The sequence below is a fragment of the Clarias gariepinus genome, chromosome 5 (genome assembly GCF_024256425.1).
Source record: "Clarias gariepinus isolate MV-2021 ecotype Netherlands chromosome 5, CGAR_prim_01v2, whole genome shotgun sequence".
Classification (NCBI taxonomy): domain Eukaryota; kingdom Metazoa; phylum Chordata; class Actinopteri; order Siluriformes; family Clariidae; genus Clarias; species Clarias gariepinus.
The window spans coordinates 1137411-1157996 of record NC_071104.1 but is presented as its reverse complement, the minus strand read 5'-3'; the positions used below and the strand labels follow the sequence as shown (position 1 = coordinate 1157996).

Genomic DNA, 20586 nt, shown 5'->3' with positions numbered 1-20586 from the left:
GCTTGCCGTAGCCACTACATGAGTTTTAAGTTCAGTTTTGGTGAATATGTGTTATCTGTGATACTGACAGGCCGGAAAAAAAAAAAAAAAAAAAAAAAAAGTTCAGTTTTGGTAAAAGGTGAAGAAACAGTTAAAAAGGATTTTGTGTGCTCTTGTTTTTATTGTTTTTTACAAAGTGTTTAAGCGGACCCTAACGACTCGTTTAGGCTAATGTGAGCCGATTCTTTTTTTATAATAGACAAAAACACTGTCAGCGTCACAGATAGTTTATGTTCACATACAGCTACATGACACACGGCATAAAAGATCATATTTGAAAAAGCATAATAGGACCTCTTTAAATCCATAATGGAGTACTAAGCTGTTATATTCAATAATAAGCATTAATTACACTAATAAAAAATAACAGTTATTAACAGTATTAAACTGTGCAGGTGACTAAGCCTCAATACATTTACAGTTGAATAATCCTTATTGGGGTAATAAACTGCTGCAAGCTGTAATAAGTGTTAGTTACAATAATAAACAATTATAAACATAAATAAAACTTTAGAAACAATAATAAACAGTTATAGACCATGATAAACAGCAACAGCGGTATTTATAATGTATGAGATTGGGGTTAGAGGGTAATGTGGTTTGTGGCGCCGCCATGTGGTCCTTCATTATAATTTCTCGAAACTATAATGATAATTAATGATAAAACAGAGATTTGACACCCGTCCACAGAATCTCTATCTTCTATTCAAACCTCCATGGGCAAGGCAGAGAGCTACAAGATTGTAGTCCTGCACAAGGCTGGAATGGGTTGGTCTGGAGCTCCATGCAAGATTCCACCTCATGGGGTAAGGGTGATCATGAGAAAAGAGACGAACCAGCACAGAATTACACAGGTGGAGCTGGTGAATGATCTCAAGGCAGTTGGGACCACAGTCACCAAACTAACCATTGGTAACACAACACGCTGCCATGGACTGAAATCATTCAGCGCTGCAAGGTCCTCCTCCTCAAGAAGGCACATGTACAATCTATCCGAAGTCTGCCAATGAACAGAGTGAGATTGAGAGAAAGTGCTGTGGTCCGATGAAAAATTTAGCTCTTTGGCATCAATGGTACAGGCCGCTGCATTAAACGCACAATGAACGGGGCAATGGATTGCAACATTTTGGATAAGAACTGCAACAGATTTTTAAAAAGTTGGGACATGGGCACTGCTATATCTCACTTTTTCTTCTAACAACAAGAAACAGAAAAGAGCAATAGTTGATGTTGTACATGGAAACTTTTTCCATTCTAACTGAATGTACAGTCTCAACGCACATTTTCACTAAGGGAACATTTTAACTCCACGGCCACACTGTTGTAAAATATGCTAAATGTAGGAATGTGCTGCTGGAATAAACAGGGACATTGATGAAAGAGACATGTCATGGATGGCAGCATACAGTTCAGGATAAAGTTCCAACAAGAAGGTGGTCCCCTCACAATATGTGCAAGTTACCCGCATGATGGTCACTAACACACCTCCACACCATCATGGCTTTTAAACTTCTCCTTTCCAAAAATCAAAGTCTTTCGCATTGAGGAAAGATCAATATTTCCAAAACAGATCTGCCGTGTGGACTCATCACACCACAGCACACTCTCATACAGATGAGCTTGGGCCCAGAAACGTTCTCTGCAATTCTAGATGTTGTCACACATGGCTTTTGCTTTGCTCTGTAGAGTTTTATCTGCTTTTAGTGACGTAACGACGAACAGTGTTACAGACCAAGTGTTCCTGAAGTGTTCCCAAGTCCACATCATTATATCTTTTATTGTCCGATGTCAGATTTGGATGCAGTGCTGCTTGAGGGACGAAGATGCGTTCAGTGTCAGCTTCGGTCTTTGCCTATCACACACACATATGTTACCAGAGACTTGAATCTTTTGATAATGTTATGGATGTTGTTTACTTTTTCACAACAGCACACTTAGCAACATTACTCTTAAACACTCTTAGTTACTCTCGGCTAACTGGTAGAGGAGGAGGCGTCGCAGTTATTCACAATGATAATTTTGACTATTATACAAAAACACAGACACAAATCTAATTCATTTGAAGTTCTTCATAGTAACATAGTAACATAGTAACAAGTGTAGCTACAAATATTAAGTCAGCTCAGTCGATTCCACTAATCGTCATTTACAGACCTCCAGGGCCGTACTCTGAATTTCTTTACGCAGATTTCCCCTCAAACCTAGTCGTTTCTGTAGACAAAATGTTAATTGCTGGAGATTTTAATATTCACTTTGAGAATCCAGAAGACCCTGTGCGTAGAGCATTTATGTCCATACTGGACTCGGTAGGAGTAAATCAGTGTGTAGTAGGACCCACTCATAAAGCAGGTCATACTTTGGATTAAATAATATTCTTCGGATTCTGATTCTGATTCTGATTAAGTATAAGATATTTATTTACAAGTCCATTGTCTGAAGTTATCTCAGATCACTATCTCGTCTCAATTAAAGTGTGTCACAGTAATAATGTACGCACAGCGCCGCGCTACCGTATGAAACATACATTCACATCAACTACCAAACAGAGTTTTATCAGTAATCTCCCAGAGTTCCCAACTTCGATTAGATCACCATCTGACCCCACAGAACTCGATCAGGCGACTGAATATTTAGAGTCGACATTTCGCTATACCTTAGATAATGTAGCTCCAGTTAAAAGAAAAATTATTAGAGATAAGAAACTTGCTCCCTGGTATAACGATCACACGCGCACTTTAAAACAGACCGCTCGGAAATTAGAACGTAAATGGCGTCAAACTAAATTGCTAGTATTTCAAATAGCATGGAAGGAGAGCATCCTGAACTATAGAAAAGCTCTTAGTGTGTCACGACCTGGCTGTCTGTGTTGGTGTTGTGGCATAGATGCAGAGGCTGAGACGAGACCTTCCAGATAAACTCTTTTATTTATATATTCAAACAAAAACAAAAGCTCTTTTCCAAGAGCACTTAGAAATCTTTAATAGAACGTCTTACTGAAAAACAACCAACACAAAACAACCATAACAAATGTTACACGCCTGACTGAGCTTTAGTCAGGCTATTTATAACTCAACTAATAACTGACCTGGATCAGGTGCCTGCTTCCATCACCTGACCCAGGTGCCCTATGGGAAATGAAGTCTCCTTCACACAAACTATAACAAAAACACAACAAACAAACAGAGTCTTTGGGCGCTTTGGCGCCCTCTAGGGGTTAACCCTTACAGTACCCCCCCCCCAAAAAAACGCTCCTCCGGAGCGCTAACGGAGGCCCGGGACTCCCTCCCCAATGTTCAAAGTCTGACCTTCCGACCTGGAGGCTGTAGCCCTTGTCCCCTGGACCGGGCTGCATTGCCAGCAGGACAGGTTTCCCAGAGCCGGGCTGCGAAGTGGGCATGCCGATCTCGGAGGCACTTGGAGGCAGTGGAGCTGAAGCGACGTACGTGAGACTCGGCGGCTGCTGAGCTGGAGCGACGCTCGCTGCGTCCGGCGGCTGAGGATCTGGAGCGACGCTCGCTGCGTCCGGCGGCTGAGGATCTGGAGCGACGCTCGCTGCGTCCGGCGGCTGAGGATCTGGAGCGACGCTCGCTGCGTCCGGCGGCTGAGGATCTGGAGCGACGCTCGCTGCGTCCGGCGGCTGAGGATCTGGAGCGACGCTCGCTGCGTCCGGCGGCTGAGGATCTGGAGCGACGCTCGCTGCGTCCGGCAGCTGAGGATCTGGAGCGACGCTTTGCGCGCTCGCCGGCTGAGGAGCCGGAGCGACGTCCGCTGCGCTCGGCGGCTGCAGGTCTGAAGCAACGTCCGTGTTACTTAGGGCCTGCGGAGCTGAGGCGACGTCCGCGGCACTGGACTGAGGCTTGGGCATGACGTCCTCAAAGCCTGGCGGCGGAGGAAGAAGAAGCGCGAAGTCCTCGCTGTCCAGCGGAGGATGCGCGACGTCCTCACTGTCGAGGAGAGGCGGCGGAGGAAGAAGAAGCGCGAAGTCCTCGCTGTCCAGCGGAGGATGCGCGACGTCCTCACTGTCGAGGAGAGGCGGCGGAGGAAGAAGCGCGAAGTCCTCGCTGTCCAGCGGAGGATGCGCGACGTCCTCACTGTCGAGGAGAGGCCACGGAGGAGGAAGACGATCGGAGCCCTCTGCGTGGCTCCCGTGAAAATCAGAGCCCGTTCCGCGGCTCTTGTGAATTTGGACGAGCAGGTTTTGGAGCTGTTCTACCTGCTCCCGCAGGTTCAGTATCCGCTCCTGATTCTGCTCCGCCCAAAACATGCAGAGATTTCTTGTTCCTCTCTCCTTCCATTGCCGCACCGTTTGAGGTTCTTCCTCCCTCTCGCCACCGCCGTACCAGACCTTCTTGGTCCGTACCTCCTGGTCGGTGCGGGGAAGTCTGTCACCTCGAGCTGCGTCGCTCTTAAACGGTGTTCGCCGGATGGCAAGCCTGCAGCCTTTCCAGCTCTGCAGCGCCTTTTGCTCACTTTGCTCTCTGTCCTTTCTGTGCTCCTCGATATCGCCCAGCCAGTCCGCTCGCTCCGGCTCCATCGTCATTGCTCCCCCCCAAAAAACATTTAGGGGAGACACCTCTGCTATGCCACTTTTATGGTGTAACATTCTGTCACGACCTGGCTGTCTGTGTCGGTGTTGTGGCATAGATGCAGAGGCTGAGACGAGACCTTCCAGATAAACTCTTTTATTTATATATTCAAAACAAAAACAAAAGCTCTTTTCCAAGAGCACTTAGAAATCTTTAAGAGAACGTCTTACTGAAAAACAACCAACACAAAACAACCATAACAAATGTTACACGCCTGACTGAGCTTTAGTCAGGCTATTTATAACTCAACTAATAACTGACCTGGATCAGGTGCCTGCTTCCATCACCTGACCCAGGTGCCCTATGGGAAATGAAGTCTCCTTCACACAAACTATAACAAAAACACAACAAACAAACAGAGTCTTTGGGCGCTTTGGCGCCCTCTAGGGGTTAACCCTTACATAGTGTAGCTAGATCAACATATCTCTCCACTCTTATAGAAAATAACAAAAATAATCCTAGATTTTTATTTAATGCTGTAGCCAAATTAACCAGAAATAAGACCACTGCAGAAATCTCTACAACAACATCATGTAATAGTGAGGACTTCATGAACTTTTTTAATAATAAAATTGTAAAAATTGGGCATAAAATTGAGGCTTTAAAACCGAACAATGTAAGTTATGCTGATGTTAATCTAGCCATGTCAGATCAGAACCTAGAATACTTTACTCCCCTTGAAGAGAATGAACTAATTTCACTCATCTTTCCTGCAAATTCATTAACCTGTACATTAGATCCTGTACCGACACATTTTCTTAAACAGATAGTACCAGCAATAACAGAACCCCTGTTGAGAATAATTAATTCTTCACTCAGCATTGGTTATGTTTTAAAATCTTTTAAATTAGCAGTTATTAAACCGATTATTAAAAAACCTGACCTCGACCCCTGTCAGCTGTCCAGTTACAGGCCAATATCAAACCTCCCCTTTATCTCTAAGGTTCTGGAAAAGATAGTAGCGGAGCAGCTATGCTCATATCTACATAGAAATGGCATACATGAACTGTATCAGTCAGGATTAAGTCTATTCTTCTTCACAGATTAGAAAATGTAGTAGGAATTAAGGGTACAGCCCTCTCCTGGCTCAGATCCTATTTGACCGATCGATATCAGTATGTAGACTTAAATGGTGATTATTCTGCATGTTCTCTAGTGGAGTTTGGTGTTCCGCAGGGTTCAGTTTTAGGCCCACTGCTTTTTTCCCTATACATGCTTCCTCTGGGCAACATAATCCATAAGCATGGTATTAGTTTTCACTGTTATGCTGAAGACACACAGTTATATGTCTCAGCAAAACCAGATGAGAAAAACCAGCTTACTAAAGTTGAGCAATGTGTGCAGGACATAAGAAATTGGATGCTAATTAACTTCCTTTTGCTTAATCCAGATAAGACAGAAGTTCTAGTCATAGGACCGCATACAGCTAGAAGTAAGATTCTAGATTACTCTGTAACTTTAGATGGCCTTTCTGTTCCATCAAGTGCAACAGTAAAAGACCTCGGTGTGATTATAGATTCCAGTCTTTCATTTGAAGCACATGTAGATAATATTACCAGGATAGCATTCTATTACCTCAGAAATATTGCCAAGATAAGAAATATACTGTCGCTAAACGATGCAATAAAACTAGTTCATGCTTTTAGCACCTCTAGGTTGGACTATTGTAATGCCTTACTGTCTGGTTGTTCAACTAGGTGCATACATAAGCTTCAGCTAGTCCAGAACGCAGCAGCAAAAGTCCTCACTAGAACCAGAAGATACGAGCACATTTACATTTAGCAGACACTCTTATCCTCTTCTTTTTTCATTATACAGCTGAGCACTTCAGGGTTAAGGGCCTTGCTCAAGGGCCCGACAGTGACAACTTGGTGGATGTGGGGTTTGAACCAAGGATGTTCTAAACCATAGTACAATGCCTTAACCACTGAGCTAGCCCTGGCACATCACGCCTATCTTATCTTCACTGCATTGGCTCCCTGTGAAATTTTGCATTCATTTAAAAATAATACTCTTGACATATAAAGCTTTAAATGGTCTTGCACCGCAGTACCTGAGCGAACTGCTAGTGTCTTACGATCCGCCACGCCTACTTCGATCAAAGGATGCAGGCTGCTTATCAGTACCGCGTATTATGAAAACTACAGCTGGGGGCAGAGCTTAATATACATTAACATTATACAGTATGACTGTGACCAGACCTAACTGTTATCTCTTCTCTTCTGCCTTCTCCCGCTCTTTCTCTTCCCTCTCTCCCCCTCTTTTTCTCCCCCTCTCTCTGTGGAGCTACATATGTCGTTCCTGAGCTGCCAGTGATCCAGACTCCCTCTGCCCTCTGGACCTGTCTGACCCATCCTGGTGCTCCGCTTCTGGTTGGAGATCTGTCACATGGATGCCTCGTGTGTCTCTTTGGGATGCGTCTGGTGTCTGGGGATGATTCTCTCGACCTAGAAGACAGCTCTGACCTCGACTTGTGTTGGCAGCTGTTTCTCTGAGGACTTGACCGTTCGATAGTTCAGGACTGGAACTTCATACAAGTCTACCTGAGTTTTCAATAACTAACTGGACTCCACCTAACACACAGTATGAGTGCAGATCAATCCCTGCTTTCTGTTTCACCCAGATGAGGATGGGTTCCCTGTTAAGTCTGGTTCCTCTCAAGGTTTCTTCCTATTACCATCTCAGGGAGTTTTTCCCTCAGCACCGTCACCCTCAGCTTGCTCACCAGGGACAATCTAAGCATTTTGATTCATACACATTTACATTCCATACAAACTTAAATAATTCTTTTGATTGTGTAAAGCTGCTTTGTGACAATTGTTAAAAGCGCTATACAAATAAAATTAAATTGAATTAAACAGACCCTTTCAAAATTTCCTCTTTTAGACCTAATCATGACTAACACCTTTTACTAATTAACCTATGTATCAGTGGAATGATTCACTCTCCCTTTTTCAATTACTTTTTCATGGTTTTTTTTCCAGTCCCAATAATTTTTTAAATGTGTTACAGCCATCAAATTCATGTTAATCATTTATTTACAAAAATAAAAAGCTGATCGGTTTAAACCTGTGTTCTACGAAATACATGACAGAAATAATTTGTAAATCAGTGGATTTTGTTTTTAATTTACATTTTACAAAACGCCCTCAACATTTTCGAAATAGAGGTTGTAAAAAAAATTATATCAACAACAGATGGCTGTTCCAATACTTTTGAAAGTGATTGTCCATGAATTATACAGAATATATAAGAATGATCACATCTGAAGGTATACCATGTGCAGTATATTTAAAAGAATACTGTGTGGAACATTTTTAGATCTGGATTATCTAAAACCTATATATGTAAAGTTCATAACGGAAATGTAAAAGAGAGAGCGAGAGAGAGAGAGAGATGTTGAAATTGACGTTTATGTAAAGTATAAATCCTCACACTATAGAGGAAAAATAAACCATGTGATTAGGGGCTGTGATACTTGTGAGTGTTTTATATAAAAACAGCTATAAAACATTTAAAATGATTAATCCCTCGCGATGTCCTGAGCCCTGACATAAAGCATGTCTGCCTGTAGCCAGAAGCAGACTCTATACAATGCTCTGGTCTGATCTCTTCATCTCCCGGACATATACTCCTCATGCTTTACTGACAATGAGCCGCATTCAGAGTTCAGTTCATACACGTCACGGCTAAGACATATGACTCCATGTAAAACAAGTTTTTGAAACAAGGACTACAAGAGACACATGGCTGTAGGCTACTAAACATACAACCCAGTCGTAAAGCATCAATTTTATTTTGAGAAAATTACGATCTTCTAAGAGACCAGCTGAACATCACACCACCAGTAAAACTCATCAAGAGAGCAAGTTGAAAGAGTCTACTGTAGCCTAAATAAAAAGATCATTACCATCATCATGTCCATTATCAGTCAATAGTTTGGACAGACTTTCTTAGTCAATGTTTTTTTTTCTTTATAGTGATTATTGTTTTGAACATTATACATTAATACTGATGTTGTAAAAAAAAAAAAAAACATGATAAACCAGAATAATTTTTTGACACTGAGAGATGCTAATACACTAAGCAACAATGAGAGACACTGACATACTGAGAGACACTGAAAGATGCTGAGACACTAAGAGACACTGAGAGATGCTGAAACACTAAGCGACAATGAAAGACACTGACATACTGAGAGACACTGAGAGATGCTGAGACACTAAGAGACACTGAGAGATGCTGAGACACTGAGAGACACTGAGAGATGCTAATACACTAAGCAACAATGAGAGACACTGACGTACTGAGAGACACTGAGAGATGCTGAGACACTGAGAGATGCTGAGACACTAAGCGACAATGAGAGACACTGGCGTACTGAGAGACACTGAGAGATGCTGAGACACTAAGCGACAATGAGAGACACTGACGTACTGAGAGACACTGAGAGATGCTGAGACACTAAGCAACAATGAGAGATGCTGAGACACTAAGCGACAATGAGAGACACTGACGTACTGAGAGACACTGAGAGATGCTGAGACACTAAGAGATGCTAAGACACTAAGCAACAATGAGAGATGCTGAGACACTAAGCGACAATGAGAGACACTGACGTACTGAGAGACACTGAGAGATGCTAATACACTAAGCAACAGTGAGAGACACTGAAATACTGAGAGACACTGAAAGACACTGAGAGATGCTGAGACACTAAGAGACACTGAGAGATGCTGAGAAACTAAGCAACAATGAAAGACAGACATACTGAGAGACACTGAGGGATGCTGAGACACTAAGAGACACTGAGAGATGCTAAGACACTAAGAGACAATGTTGAGAGATGCTGAGAACTCAGAGACAAAGACCTGTTTTTGAGGAAGAGCTCTCCACTTTGACAAATTACTGTATATCGATAGAAAAGTCAGAGTTTGGGTTGGTAATTAATAATCCTGCAGTCTCTCTCTCTCTCTCTCTCCGCGCATGCGCTAGTGGAAGACTGTTTGGCGATCTGCCAAGTTTTTTTTTTTTTTACGCTTTTTCTTTTCCCTTATTTGTCTTATTTTTGTTTGTAGTGACTTATTAAAGTTTTAAACTTTATAGTGAGAGTGAGAGTGGACGGGGCACCATGGCCTCTGAGGTTGGTGTGGAGACTGTCTCTCCGGCATGGCATTAGGTGCGTGCCGGAGGACGGCGTACGGATAGAAGAGGTGTTGTTAGCAGTGGGAGAGGCGGTCGGGTGTGAAAACATCTACTCTGCCTCCCGAATGAATAAAGCCGTGGTGGTCTTTCTAACCAAGGTGGACCTCGTGAGTACACTGACTAGGAGTGGAATATGTGTGAGAGGAACCGCAGTAAAAGTCACCTCTCTGTCTGCACCTGCGGCAAGAATGGTGCTATCCAACGTGCCTCCGTTCATATAGGACGAGGCGATAATGAAGGAGCTGGCCCGTTTCGGGAAGTCCGTCGGCCCATGAGAGCTATCCCGCTCGGGTGTAAGAGCTCCAACATGCGGCACTTCCTGTCCTTCCGCCGGCAAATTTGAGAGAAACTGAGAAACAGAGAGGTACTGATAGACAGCAAACATTGGTCCGATGGCAACATCGTGTCCCTGGCCAAAAACAGTTGAGGTAAGACAGCATAAATCTGTAAAAATATGTGACAAATGCATTCAGATACTTGTCTGGGGTTGCATGTGTAGCTTCAGATTGACTTTTAGCTAAGTGCATTTCATTAGTGAGTGCATGTGTGAGCGATGGTGCACTATGTGACATCCTTTACACGTGCATTTACAGTCCATCATGATCCTTTATTAAATCCACTGTGGTATTGAGCGCAAAACATGCAAAAGTGATTGTGCTTACACCTTGGGTAATACTGCAATAAAAAGTAAGTGCCCCGAGTAGTTTTAAGAGGTTGTGAATAGAAGGCCATTAACGTCCTTTACACGTCTATAGTCAAGCAAGACTCGTTGGGAAAAAAAGGAGAAAATGTTTATGAAATGCACAATAATTTTTATTTACATCTTGTTTCATGACAAATGATATGTTCACAAAGTGCTCTGTGTGGTTAAGTGATGGTGAAGCCACTGCATTTGGCATTATGCGACCCTTGTTTTCGTATAATACAAAATGATTTTATTATTTTTATGAAATGTATGCATTTACATATAAACAGGTAGATTTGATCACCATTTGAAGTCCGAGTTGGATGTGGATTGTCAAATTAAAAAAAAAAAAAAAAAAAAATATATATATATATATATATATATATATATATATATATATACTCTGCATGCGTTTTATTGCCCCACGTGGATAAAAAAAGTTTTTTTTTTTTTTTTTTGAATTTGGAAAGAGTGCCACCACTATTTTGTGGCAAATCTTGCAATTTTTAAGTAGTAATGTGTAGAGGTTTGTGAACATGTACTGATTTTGGTGGCTGACTAAATACTTTTTTGCCCCACCGTACATGCCTATTTTCTTGTTCAGAAGGTTTTAGATGTCTGACCAAAAGATCAAAAGATAATTTCAGTGAAAGCCATTACACATGACTAATTAGTTGTCACAAACAATGTGGATATGGATAAGGACATAGTTCAGGGAACTCGTTACATGGCAGATGAGTAGTCATTATATATTATACGCTGATAATATTACAACTGATTGACCTTACTTTTTTTTTTTTGTTACAATTTTAATGAAGGTGAAGTAATCCTGATTAATTTCTTTTACAGAATCATGTCGAACGCCTTAATGGCAAAATTCCATATGAATTTAGGTGGCCAACTTCAGAAAAAGCCATTTAGAGCTACAATCATATACAATATAATTTAAAGTAATTTTGGCCTTATGACGTAAGTTTTTTAATATTTATATAATTTTTATTGGTACCTTTTATCTATTTAAGGGATATTGTCTAAAAGACCACAGAAATGTCCTGTTCACTTTCACACAGTTACACACCTAGTTATGGGACTTTCTCAACCACAGTCGCCTTGAAGGGGAAGGGGACATGCTGTTTTTCCATTAACGCAGAACATCTTTTATTAACAAATGGTTATTCAACAGTAAAATGTAATGTAATACATAAAAGTTGATTACTTTTTTTAATGCTTCGTTAATTAAACTAATAAAATGTTGTTTCAAGAAGTATTTTTAATGTAGCTGTCGGATCATAAAGACATTTTTCAAATTAAGTGCATGTCAATTTGCAAGTGAATTTGTTTTTTAATATTTACTTCCCTCAGATGCAGTGAAAAGAGGGAGCCCAAATGCTACAGACTCCGAGATTGAGGTAGCAATGGTGGAACATCTAAAACATGCTCCAGTAAGAGCCGGGGGTGGCGGATATACTGTAAGACACGGGCCTTTAATAACTGACAGCAATAATTCGAGTATTACTGTTACTGTTGTACTATATATTTAGCCTTTTGTTTATAAATGTTATATAATTTTATTTCTGTATGTGTGTGTGTATATGTGTGTGTGTATGTGTACACAAATATTTAATTATATATTTATTTGTATATTTATATGAATTTATGTAAATATCTTTTCTCGTTTGTTTAATACAAGATGTTTGTAACTGAAACGTTTTATAGACGTTGAGGTCCGACTGGACTGATTTTGGACTTTTTTTGAACCATTAATGTTCTGATGTTCACATGTAGGGACTTTTATATGCAGACTCATACAGTTCAGCACACTAACATCACACACACACACACACACACACACACGGGGAGTTTCATGCTCCGGATGAGAACTGTAGTGAACTCTCTGATCTGTGTGTGTGTGTGTGTGTGTGTGTGAGTCAGGTGATGACCACGAGGCCTCAGCTCTAATCCCTGTATAAATGATGTATTAAACTGGGAAGGAGAAAGGGTCCACTCCGACCACACACACACACACACACACACTGAAGTGGACTTGTATTCCTCACACTCCGCTCAGTGTGTCTCTGTAAGGACAGGACGATGAGGATGATGATGATGAAGGCACTACTGCTGTACGGGCTCGCGCTTTGCGGGGTCCGGGCGCAGTTTCCGCGCGCGTGCAGCACGGTGGAGGCGCTCGAGGCGAAGCGCTGCTGTCCGTCACTGAGCGCGGATGCGGCGGATGCGTGCGGCGCGCGCTCGGGACGCGGAACCTGCAGCGCCGTGCGCACGGACACGCGGCCGTGGGGGGGAACGTACACGCTGCGCAACGTGGACGACCGCGAGCGCTGGCCCACCAAGTTCTACACGCAGACCTGCACGTGCTTCGGTAAAGCCGCGCTCTTCTCCGGTCACGTCATTTAGCGGTAACCGGGACCGGGGCCTTAAACACTCCGCCAAAGCGCAGTACTGTGCTGATTTTATTATTGTTTTAATGTTATACACAAAAAAAAAAAAACTCCTTCTGCAGTTTATGCAACATGGAAGTGACCGAACCCACTTTCCTAAAAAATAATTTTAAATGCTAATTATTTCTACTTCTTTATGAGTATCGATACTAACATTGGTGTAGACTAAAAACTGTTGCTTTAAATAAAGCATTCCGTGCAAAATTAGGTTTTTTTTTTTCTCAAACAAATATCTGTAGTGTCCGTAACCATGTCAAGTTTATGTTGCAGTATCTTAACAATTTAGCATTTTAGAATGAAACACTTTTCCAGGTTTATGTCTTTTCGTGTGAAATCTAAATTGGCCGAGTTTCATTTGAGTGACAGTTAAGATCATTAAAAGATTTAAATTAAAAAAGGACGGACACTAAAACATAAAAGGACCTGAATTTTAGCAAATGTGTTTCTTTTTATCTGATAAAAATATAATGAATATTTAAAAAAAAAAAAAAAAAACGAAGCACGGATCCTGAAACAAAGTCTGACACCAAAGTAGAAAGAAAAAAAATGGTAACTTATTTTATAATTGTTTTTCTACTAATTCAAGGCTTTACATTTAGTTTCTTATATTTTTGACAGATAATTTAGCTTATTTATTTAAAAAGTATGTAAATTAAATAATAGATGTTTAAAATAATCTTTCAATAGCACAAGATGGCAATAATTAGTTAGTAATTAGTTAATTATGTTTAATTATGAATAAATATTTAATTAAATTACCTTTTATTTGTCTAGCGCTTTAACATTAGTCCTTTTTACAAAGCAGCTTTAAACAATCAAGAGGATTATTTTAGTGTGTATGAAATGTGAATGTGTGTGAATCAGAATGATCAGATCGTCCCTGATGAACAAGCCGACGGTGCTGAGGGAAAAACTCCCTGAGATGGTAATAGGAAGGAACCTTGAGAGGAACCAGACTCAACAGGGAACCCATCCTCATCTGGGTGATAACAGATAGCAGGGATTGATCTGCACTCATACTGTGTGTTAGGAGGCTGGAAGTTCAGTATAACAGGAGATGTGGAGAAGTTAAATCACATTAATGTAATAAATTACAAAGAAAAATAAATACCTCCCAGATTTAGTTTTTATTAATGGCAAGAAAATTGTAAAATTCAAAAACTGTTTCAATATATTTGCTCTACAAATAAAAGAATTCAGTTTACAGTCAGATTTAAACGCACACAAGTGTTATTTTATTGCATAATCCATCACATGGCCCATTGTGTTTTAGCTAAAGCTCCTAATCCGGTCTGCGCCCCAACCTAAAGGAGATTTCTCGGTGAGGAATAAACTAGTTTCTGTTGTTGAACCTGCGACAACCATCTCACACGCACTGTACACTTGTTAATTACATAATTAAGTTCAAATGTTGTCAGATACAAAACTCATACACGGTATAATATGCAGTGAAATGCTTATACGCCTGCCCGTGACCTAAAAGGATTTCTCCACGAGAAATAAATAGAGTACAAAAATAGAATATTCAAATAGGGAAATAAGAATATTAAATAAAAGAAAAATGTATGAAAAACTGAAAGCTAAAAATACAATATGTACAAGGTTGCTATAGAATAAAATTAAAATAGAAGTTTATGAGGTGTTTAGTGTATGAATTATACAGGATGAGTTAAATTATAGCTGAGTGCACTTTAAAGGCAAAACTGGGCTTTGGGCCAGAATTACACTGACTCTGTTTCACATTACCTTTGTGTTCTCTTCTCAGGTAACTTTGCTGGTTTCGATTGTGGTGAGTGTAAGTTTGGCTGGACGGGGCCGAACTGCAATCTCCGCAAGGCTCCTGTGATTAGGAGGAACATCATGTCCCTGAGTGTGGACGAGAGGCAGGTCTTCCTGGAGGCGCTGCAGCGTTCCAAACGCACCGTGCACCCTCAGTACGTCATCGCCACCGAGCACTGGCTCGGCCTGATCGACCGGGAGACCAACCAGACACGCTTCAGCAACATCAGTGTGTACGACCTGTTCGTCTGGCAACACTACTACTCTGTGAGGGACACGCTGCTTGGTGAGAAGGGTCAAAGGTCAACATTAAGGGTTAAAGCATGGTCTAAAACAGTGCTTTAATTAGATAGATAGTTTATAGATAGATAGTGTACAGGCTTTGGGATTGGATGGGAATTTCAGTTAGGGGACAGCATGTTTGCTGTTTGTTTGGTGGTTATAGGTTAGGACTTTTTAGGGATTTGGTTTAGGAGTAGGTAAGTGGACTGCATTGTTAATGTTTACTAAATGCTCACTTCTCTACCCAATCTTAAAACCTTATAGATATGATTGGTTATGAGAGACACTTTATTAAGCTCATTCCATAAACAGGCCCACTGTGAGTGCAGTAATGAATTACATTTCACTGTGACTGCATCTCAGGTCCTGGGCGGCCGTTCAAAGCCATCGATTTCTCTCACAAAGGCCCCGCCTTCATCACCTGGCACAGGTACCATCTACTGAGTCTGGAGAGAGACCTACAGGTGAGTAAAACGAACACTGTCACTTCAAAGGGTCAAATGTCACTCTGTTTGTTAAGCCTTGGGCCTTTTGGAACATATCTTGTTAGTTTTAGGGAAACTGTGCAGTGTTCACATGACTGCTGCCTCCCAAAGCTCCGTAACACTCCGTAATGAGGACCCTGAAGAGGTCTCATTATGGTTCTCTCTCTGAAGAGGTCACATGTCACAGTCAATCACACATTCACTGGTGCAGATCAATGAGTAGAGGCCAACTTAAAGATTTCGATGCCTCAAGGTTAGAGTAAGGATTAAGGGATTAGTTAGAAAGTTAGTGTCAATGCTGCAGTGTTATAGCATTTACAGTCCCCAAAAATGGCTGGTATTTAGAGTCGGGTTACACACTTTCATGGCTTTATTTTTTGCTTAGAAAATGGCTTCCATACTCATTATACAGCAGCTAATAGAGTAGCACTTGATATAGTGCATATTGTACTATATTGGTTTAGTTTGTTTCTCATCTTGAGTGAGAAAAATACTTTAAGAAAGTTGCTTTCCATAGCATGGCCCGTTGTGATTCCACTCACTCTAACACTTCAAACTTCTTGATGTTTCCCTCTGTTTAGAGACTGATTGGTGATGAAAATTTTGCTATCCCTTACTGGAATTTTGCTACGGGTGCATCCGAGTGTGAGGTGTGCACTGATGACCTTTTGGGAGGAGAGAACCCCAGTGACCCCTCGCTCATCAGCCCGGGATCACCGTTTAGCGACTGGGGAATCGTGTGTGACAGGTTCGTCTCAAACCCATATACACACCAGCGTCCATGTCAGTGTGTTTTTACATCTTCTGTTCTCTTGGTATTAAATGTGTTTGAGAATCTGTGAGACGATTCAGGGCTCAGAGTATATTAGTGTAATAAATGGATGATTCCCTATGGACAGACTTTACCTCTGGAGTTCAAACACGCCATATGGTATGTTCTCTGAAACTTGTGCTTGTTGAATTTCGTGATATCCTCTAAGCAATGAAATTCGTTTTCTGGTGGTTATTTTTCCCCGACTTTAGCTTGGACGAGTATAACCGCTTGGTTACGCTCTGTAACGGGACGAGCGAGGGTCCTTTACGTCGCAGACGCAGAGGAAGAGGCAATGGTACTCTGCCCACGATGGACGACGTGCACAGCTGCCTCCGGTTACGAGACTTTGACAATCCGCCATATTTTACCAACTCCACATTCAGCTTCAGGTGCAACAAACCCGTAGAAACTGTTAATTTCTACCAGGTTTATGGTTACAGTTTCAGCAAGATGTTAGCTCTTGAGTTCTTTCACACGTGCTGGCTTTTCAACAAACCGCATTGTGTTTCACAGGAACGCACTGGAGGGTTTCGATAAAGCTGACGGGGAACTCGACAACGCTATGACTGGTTTACACAACCTGGTCCATGACTTCCTCAGTGGCACGAACGCGCTGTCCCACTCCGCCGCCAATGACCCCATCTTCGTGGTGAGAGAACAGAAACTCTTCCACAACTCATTTTATTGCTCAGAACCCATAAGGACGCTGACTCGAGGTTGACAGCAAATCATGTGATTTTCTAACACTAATACATCATCACACACTATCTTTAGGAGAAAACTAAATACAGACAGTGATTTTGCTTTTGTTCTATTTCAGGTCTTACACGCCTTTACAGACGCCATATTTGAAGAATGGCTACGCCGCTTCCCAAAAAATGACAGTTTTCCTGAAGAAATGGCTCCGATCGGCCATAACCGGCATTTTAACATGGTCCCCTTTTTCCCTCCAGTCACGAACGAGGAACTCTACATTCCCTCTGTCGATCTTGGCTACTCCTACCAGATCGACCTCACAGGTACGTACGTAGTTCTTCAACTTGTATCTTTTACACTGATCAGCCATAACATTACAATGCAAAACATGCCTAGTATTGTGAGGAATCCCCTTGTGCCACCGAGGCAGTTCTGGCCCCTCAGGGCGTGACTCCACGAGACCTCTGGGGGGCAGATCCTTTGTGTGTTGTGGGTTGTGGGAGGGGCCTCCATGGATTAGACTTGTTTGTCTCGTGTATCCCATGGGACTCGATCGGATTGGGATCTGGTGAGTTTAAAGGCTGAGTTGGGGCTCTTAGCCTGCTGGGGTGGGCTGTGGTGAACTGGGTGTTCTGGTGCCGTGTTGTCATTTGTGCTGCATTGACTTTTCCATTGGATCAGACCTGACAGACTGGCTTTTGGTCCCCAAATCAATCTGTAAAATGATGCTAACCTTAACTGTAATTTCTAATGTTGTTCTAACAACATAAAAACTAAAAAACTGAAGCAGTACCTTCTCACATTGATTAGACGCCTAATAAACTTCCCATGTTTTTGTATGTGTGTGTTGCAGATGCAGCTCAGTCCCAGGTCTCATTCATTGTTGCCGGCTGCTGCCTGGCTCTTCTTGTCCTCATCGTCCTCTTGGTTCTGTACGCACAGCAGAGACGCAGGCGCCAGTACGAGCCGCTAATCAGCTCCGGCTACACTGCTGTGAAATACACAGACGACGCCTGATTTAAAACTAATTCAGAAACTTGCGCAGTATTTTTTTCACTGCGGCAGTCTGTCTAGTATAGTAAAATAAGAGTAATAAAGCTAAAATGAAATAAAGCTAGCTAAGAAATGATCACACTAGTTAGCACACTACTTTATTCCTCATGCTAATCTCACGCTAACATTATGCTAATGGTACACTATAGCCAGCCTTAAGCTAGTAGCTAGAAGCAGACTTTGACACAGACAAGAATGCAAATTATATATAAATTTGTTTTAAAAATGCAATTTGATATTTCATTTATAAATGTTTATTTTATTTCAGCATATGACAATCATCTGTGAATTAACTGTGTAAAGTGTATGTGTTTATACATTATTTCACTTAAGGTGCAGTCTGTGATTTTTACAAATTGTTTCTACACTTGAATTAATCCTGTTGTGATGAAAAACACTGATGTGCAGCCAGTCAGACGGGGTTCTGTACTAGTGATGGGTCGATTATGAACGAGTCGTTCTTTTCAAATAGATCTTTAACGTGACCCAGAAGAACGATTAGTCTTCATTTTCTACTGGACGCTCATGCGCGAATCATCGCAAGGCCTCCGTAGGTTATGTACAGGAAACAGAAATGAGTAGTTACCGCTCGGGTCTTTTGTTCCAAATCGATTGTTCTTTTGTCACGTGACTCCCATGGACGCTATGCGGTGCAGTAGATTCAAAAGACCAAATGACTCAGACTAGAAGATATGATAGCGTGCTGCTCATTTTGTTTATTATAATATAACCTTTAGCTGCATTGTAATATTAACATTACTGGAACTATAGCCAAAATTAGATTTTGTAGATGTGCTGGGTGTCTTTTTATTGAAAATGTAACATTTTATTTTGTTTATAAATCAACTAAATGACTCAAAAAAGACTCTTTTTTTTTTTTTTAAAAGATCACTATTCTGTACATTTCAGACTCATATTTATGTGTCTTTTTTGTTAATTAATGTCCCACATCAGGTGTAAAATATTAAACTGATTTGTTATTCCAAAAAGGACTGTGACCCGTATGTTTTAATGGCTAGCTACGGAGCTTGTAGCTGAATCAATTACGCTTATGGTAACATGACTGGTGGTCTAATTTATTAAACTAATCAATGAAACACTGCATTGAGGTTTCCACTTTACACGCTGCCATAACAGATTTCCCTCGTAGAGATTTATTTTCCTAAAAAAAAAAACCTGTATGCTAGACGTTAGCATTTTTTCATGTCAGATAGCGTAGTATCCCGTGAACATAAAACATAACGTTTAGTAATCATCATCTGATCCGATTGGGGAGTTTTCCACATGTTAAGCCACCATGTTATCAGCCTGTTATCATTTTTTTCCATATTTAATTTGAAAACTTCCCATAACCACAGAACTCTTCTGTTTCCTCAGTTCACAGCAATTGCATTTCCTCTCTCAAACAGCAGAGGGCCCCAAACTATGAGTTCTTTAGTGGCCAAAAAACAGTCACAGTTTCAACAGGCAGCTAAAGAGATAAAAAGCTGAAAAGACTGGAATTAGGTTCAGAGCTGTACAGACCATTATTAAAGGATCTCTCCTTAGGGATAGAGCTGAACCTTCGACTTCACTGAAGGAATGTGGTCGGAAAAAAAGGTTTCAGAGACTGATATAGATTAAGAGATTAGAGACTTTGGAGTGATGAAGAAAGGTAATGTGACCTGATGGGTCCAGACTGAGCCTATTCCAGAGTGATGGGCGTGTCAGGGTAAGAAGGGAAGGACATGGAGCGATGCTCCCATCATGCATAGTGTCCCATCATCCACTGTACAAGCCTCTGGAGACAGTGTTATGATCTGGGGTTGATCAGTTACTCAGGTCTAGACTCAGTAACGTTATGGGGCAATAAAATGAAGTCAGCTGACCACCTGAATGTACTGAATCACCAGAGAATCACATCTATGGAGAGTTTCTTCGCTGATAGCATTGAGCATATTCCATGTACTAATAAAATATAACATCTGGTTTCATATTTATACTCAAACCATGGATTTGAAAATACTACCCCCAGTACGAACATGTAACATACAGACATTCAGCCAAATTTTGTTAGTGTTCAAAAACTTTTCCATGAAGCTCACCTTGAAGCCGCTGAAAGTATTTTCTCTGCTATAAAATGTCATTAGTAGTAAAAGCTAGTTTATTTTAAGGATTTACACACTTGCGCGCACACACACTGTTGTTTGCTTCTGTTCATTTTTCTGGTGCATCAAGGTAAAGTTTTTAAGGCTGTTTCCTCCCAGAGTGTAATAATGCAAAGGATACTACATACCAAGGGCAGATAAATGAGTATGAACCCCGGTAAGGATGTTGGATCATTGGTGGGGTCGAATTTCCCTCATTCCTCTTTGGCATAAAATTAGGTGGGGGTGCATCCTCCATTCCCCTAGTGACTACACACCTGCACTGGTGTGATATTATAGCAGACTAAAAATATAAAATAGTAATAATAATAATAAGTGACAAGAAAACGTGTTGGTCATGTTTTTCTTGATCTGAA

General features: G+C 41.2%; 1 protein-coding gene across 1 annotated transcript; it reads left to right on the top strand.

Moving 5' to 3' along the window:
* The first annotated feature begins 12506 nt into the window (after positions 1-12506).
* On the top strand, positions 12507-18961 carry dct (dopachrome tautomerase). The gene is made up of 8 exons (XM_053495863.1): positions 12507-12895; positions 14740-15039; positions 15399-15499; positions 16102-16268; positions 16544-16723; positions 16848-16983; positions 17155-17353; positions 17884-18961. Exons 1-8 carry the CDS (start codon positions 12607-12609, stop codon positions 18045-18047), a joined length of 1536 nt encoding a protein of 511 aa, XP_053351838.1. The 5' UTR covers positions 12507-12606; the 3' UTR covers positions 18048-18961.
* The last annotated feature ends 1625 nt before the right edge of the window (positions 18962-20586 follow it).

Bases quoted from the DNA above. Each gene is read 5' to 3' on its own strand.
- dct (XM_053495863.1), top strand. From the start codon at position 12,607: ATGAGGATGATGATGATGAAGGCACTACTGCTGTACGGGCTCGCGCTT. The intron at 12,896-14,739 runs GTAAAGCCGCGC...TTCTCTTCTCAG, and splicing joins GCAGACCTGCACGTGCTTCG to GTAACTTTGCTGGTTTCGAT. The intron at 15,040-15,398 runs GTGAGAAGGGTC...ACTGCATCTCAG, and splicing joins TGTGAGGGACACGCTGCTTG to GTCCTGGGCGGCCGTTCAAA.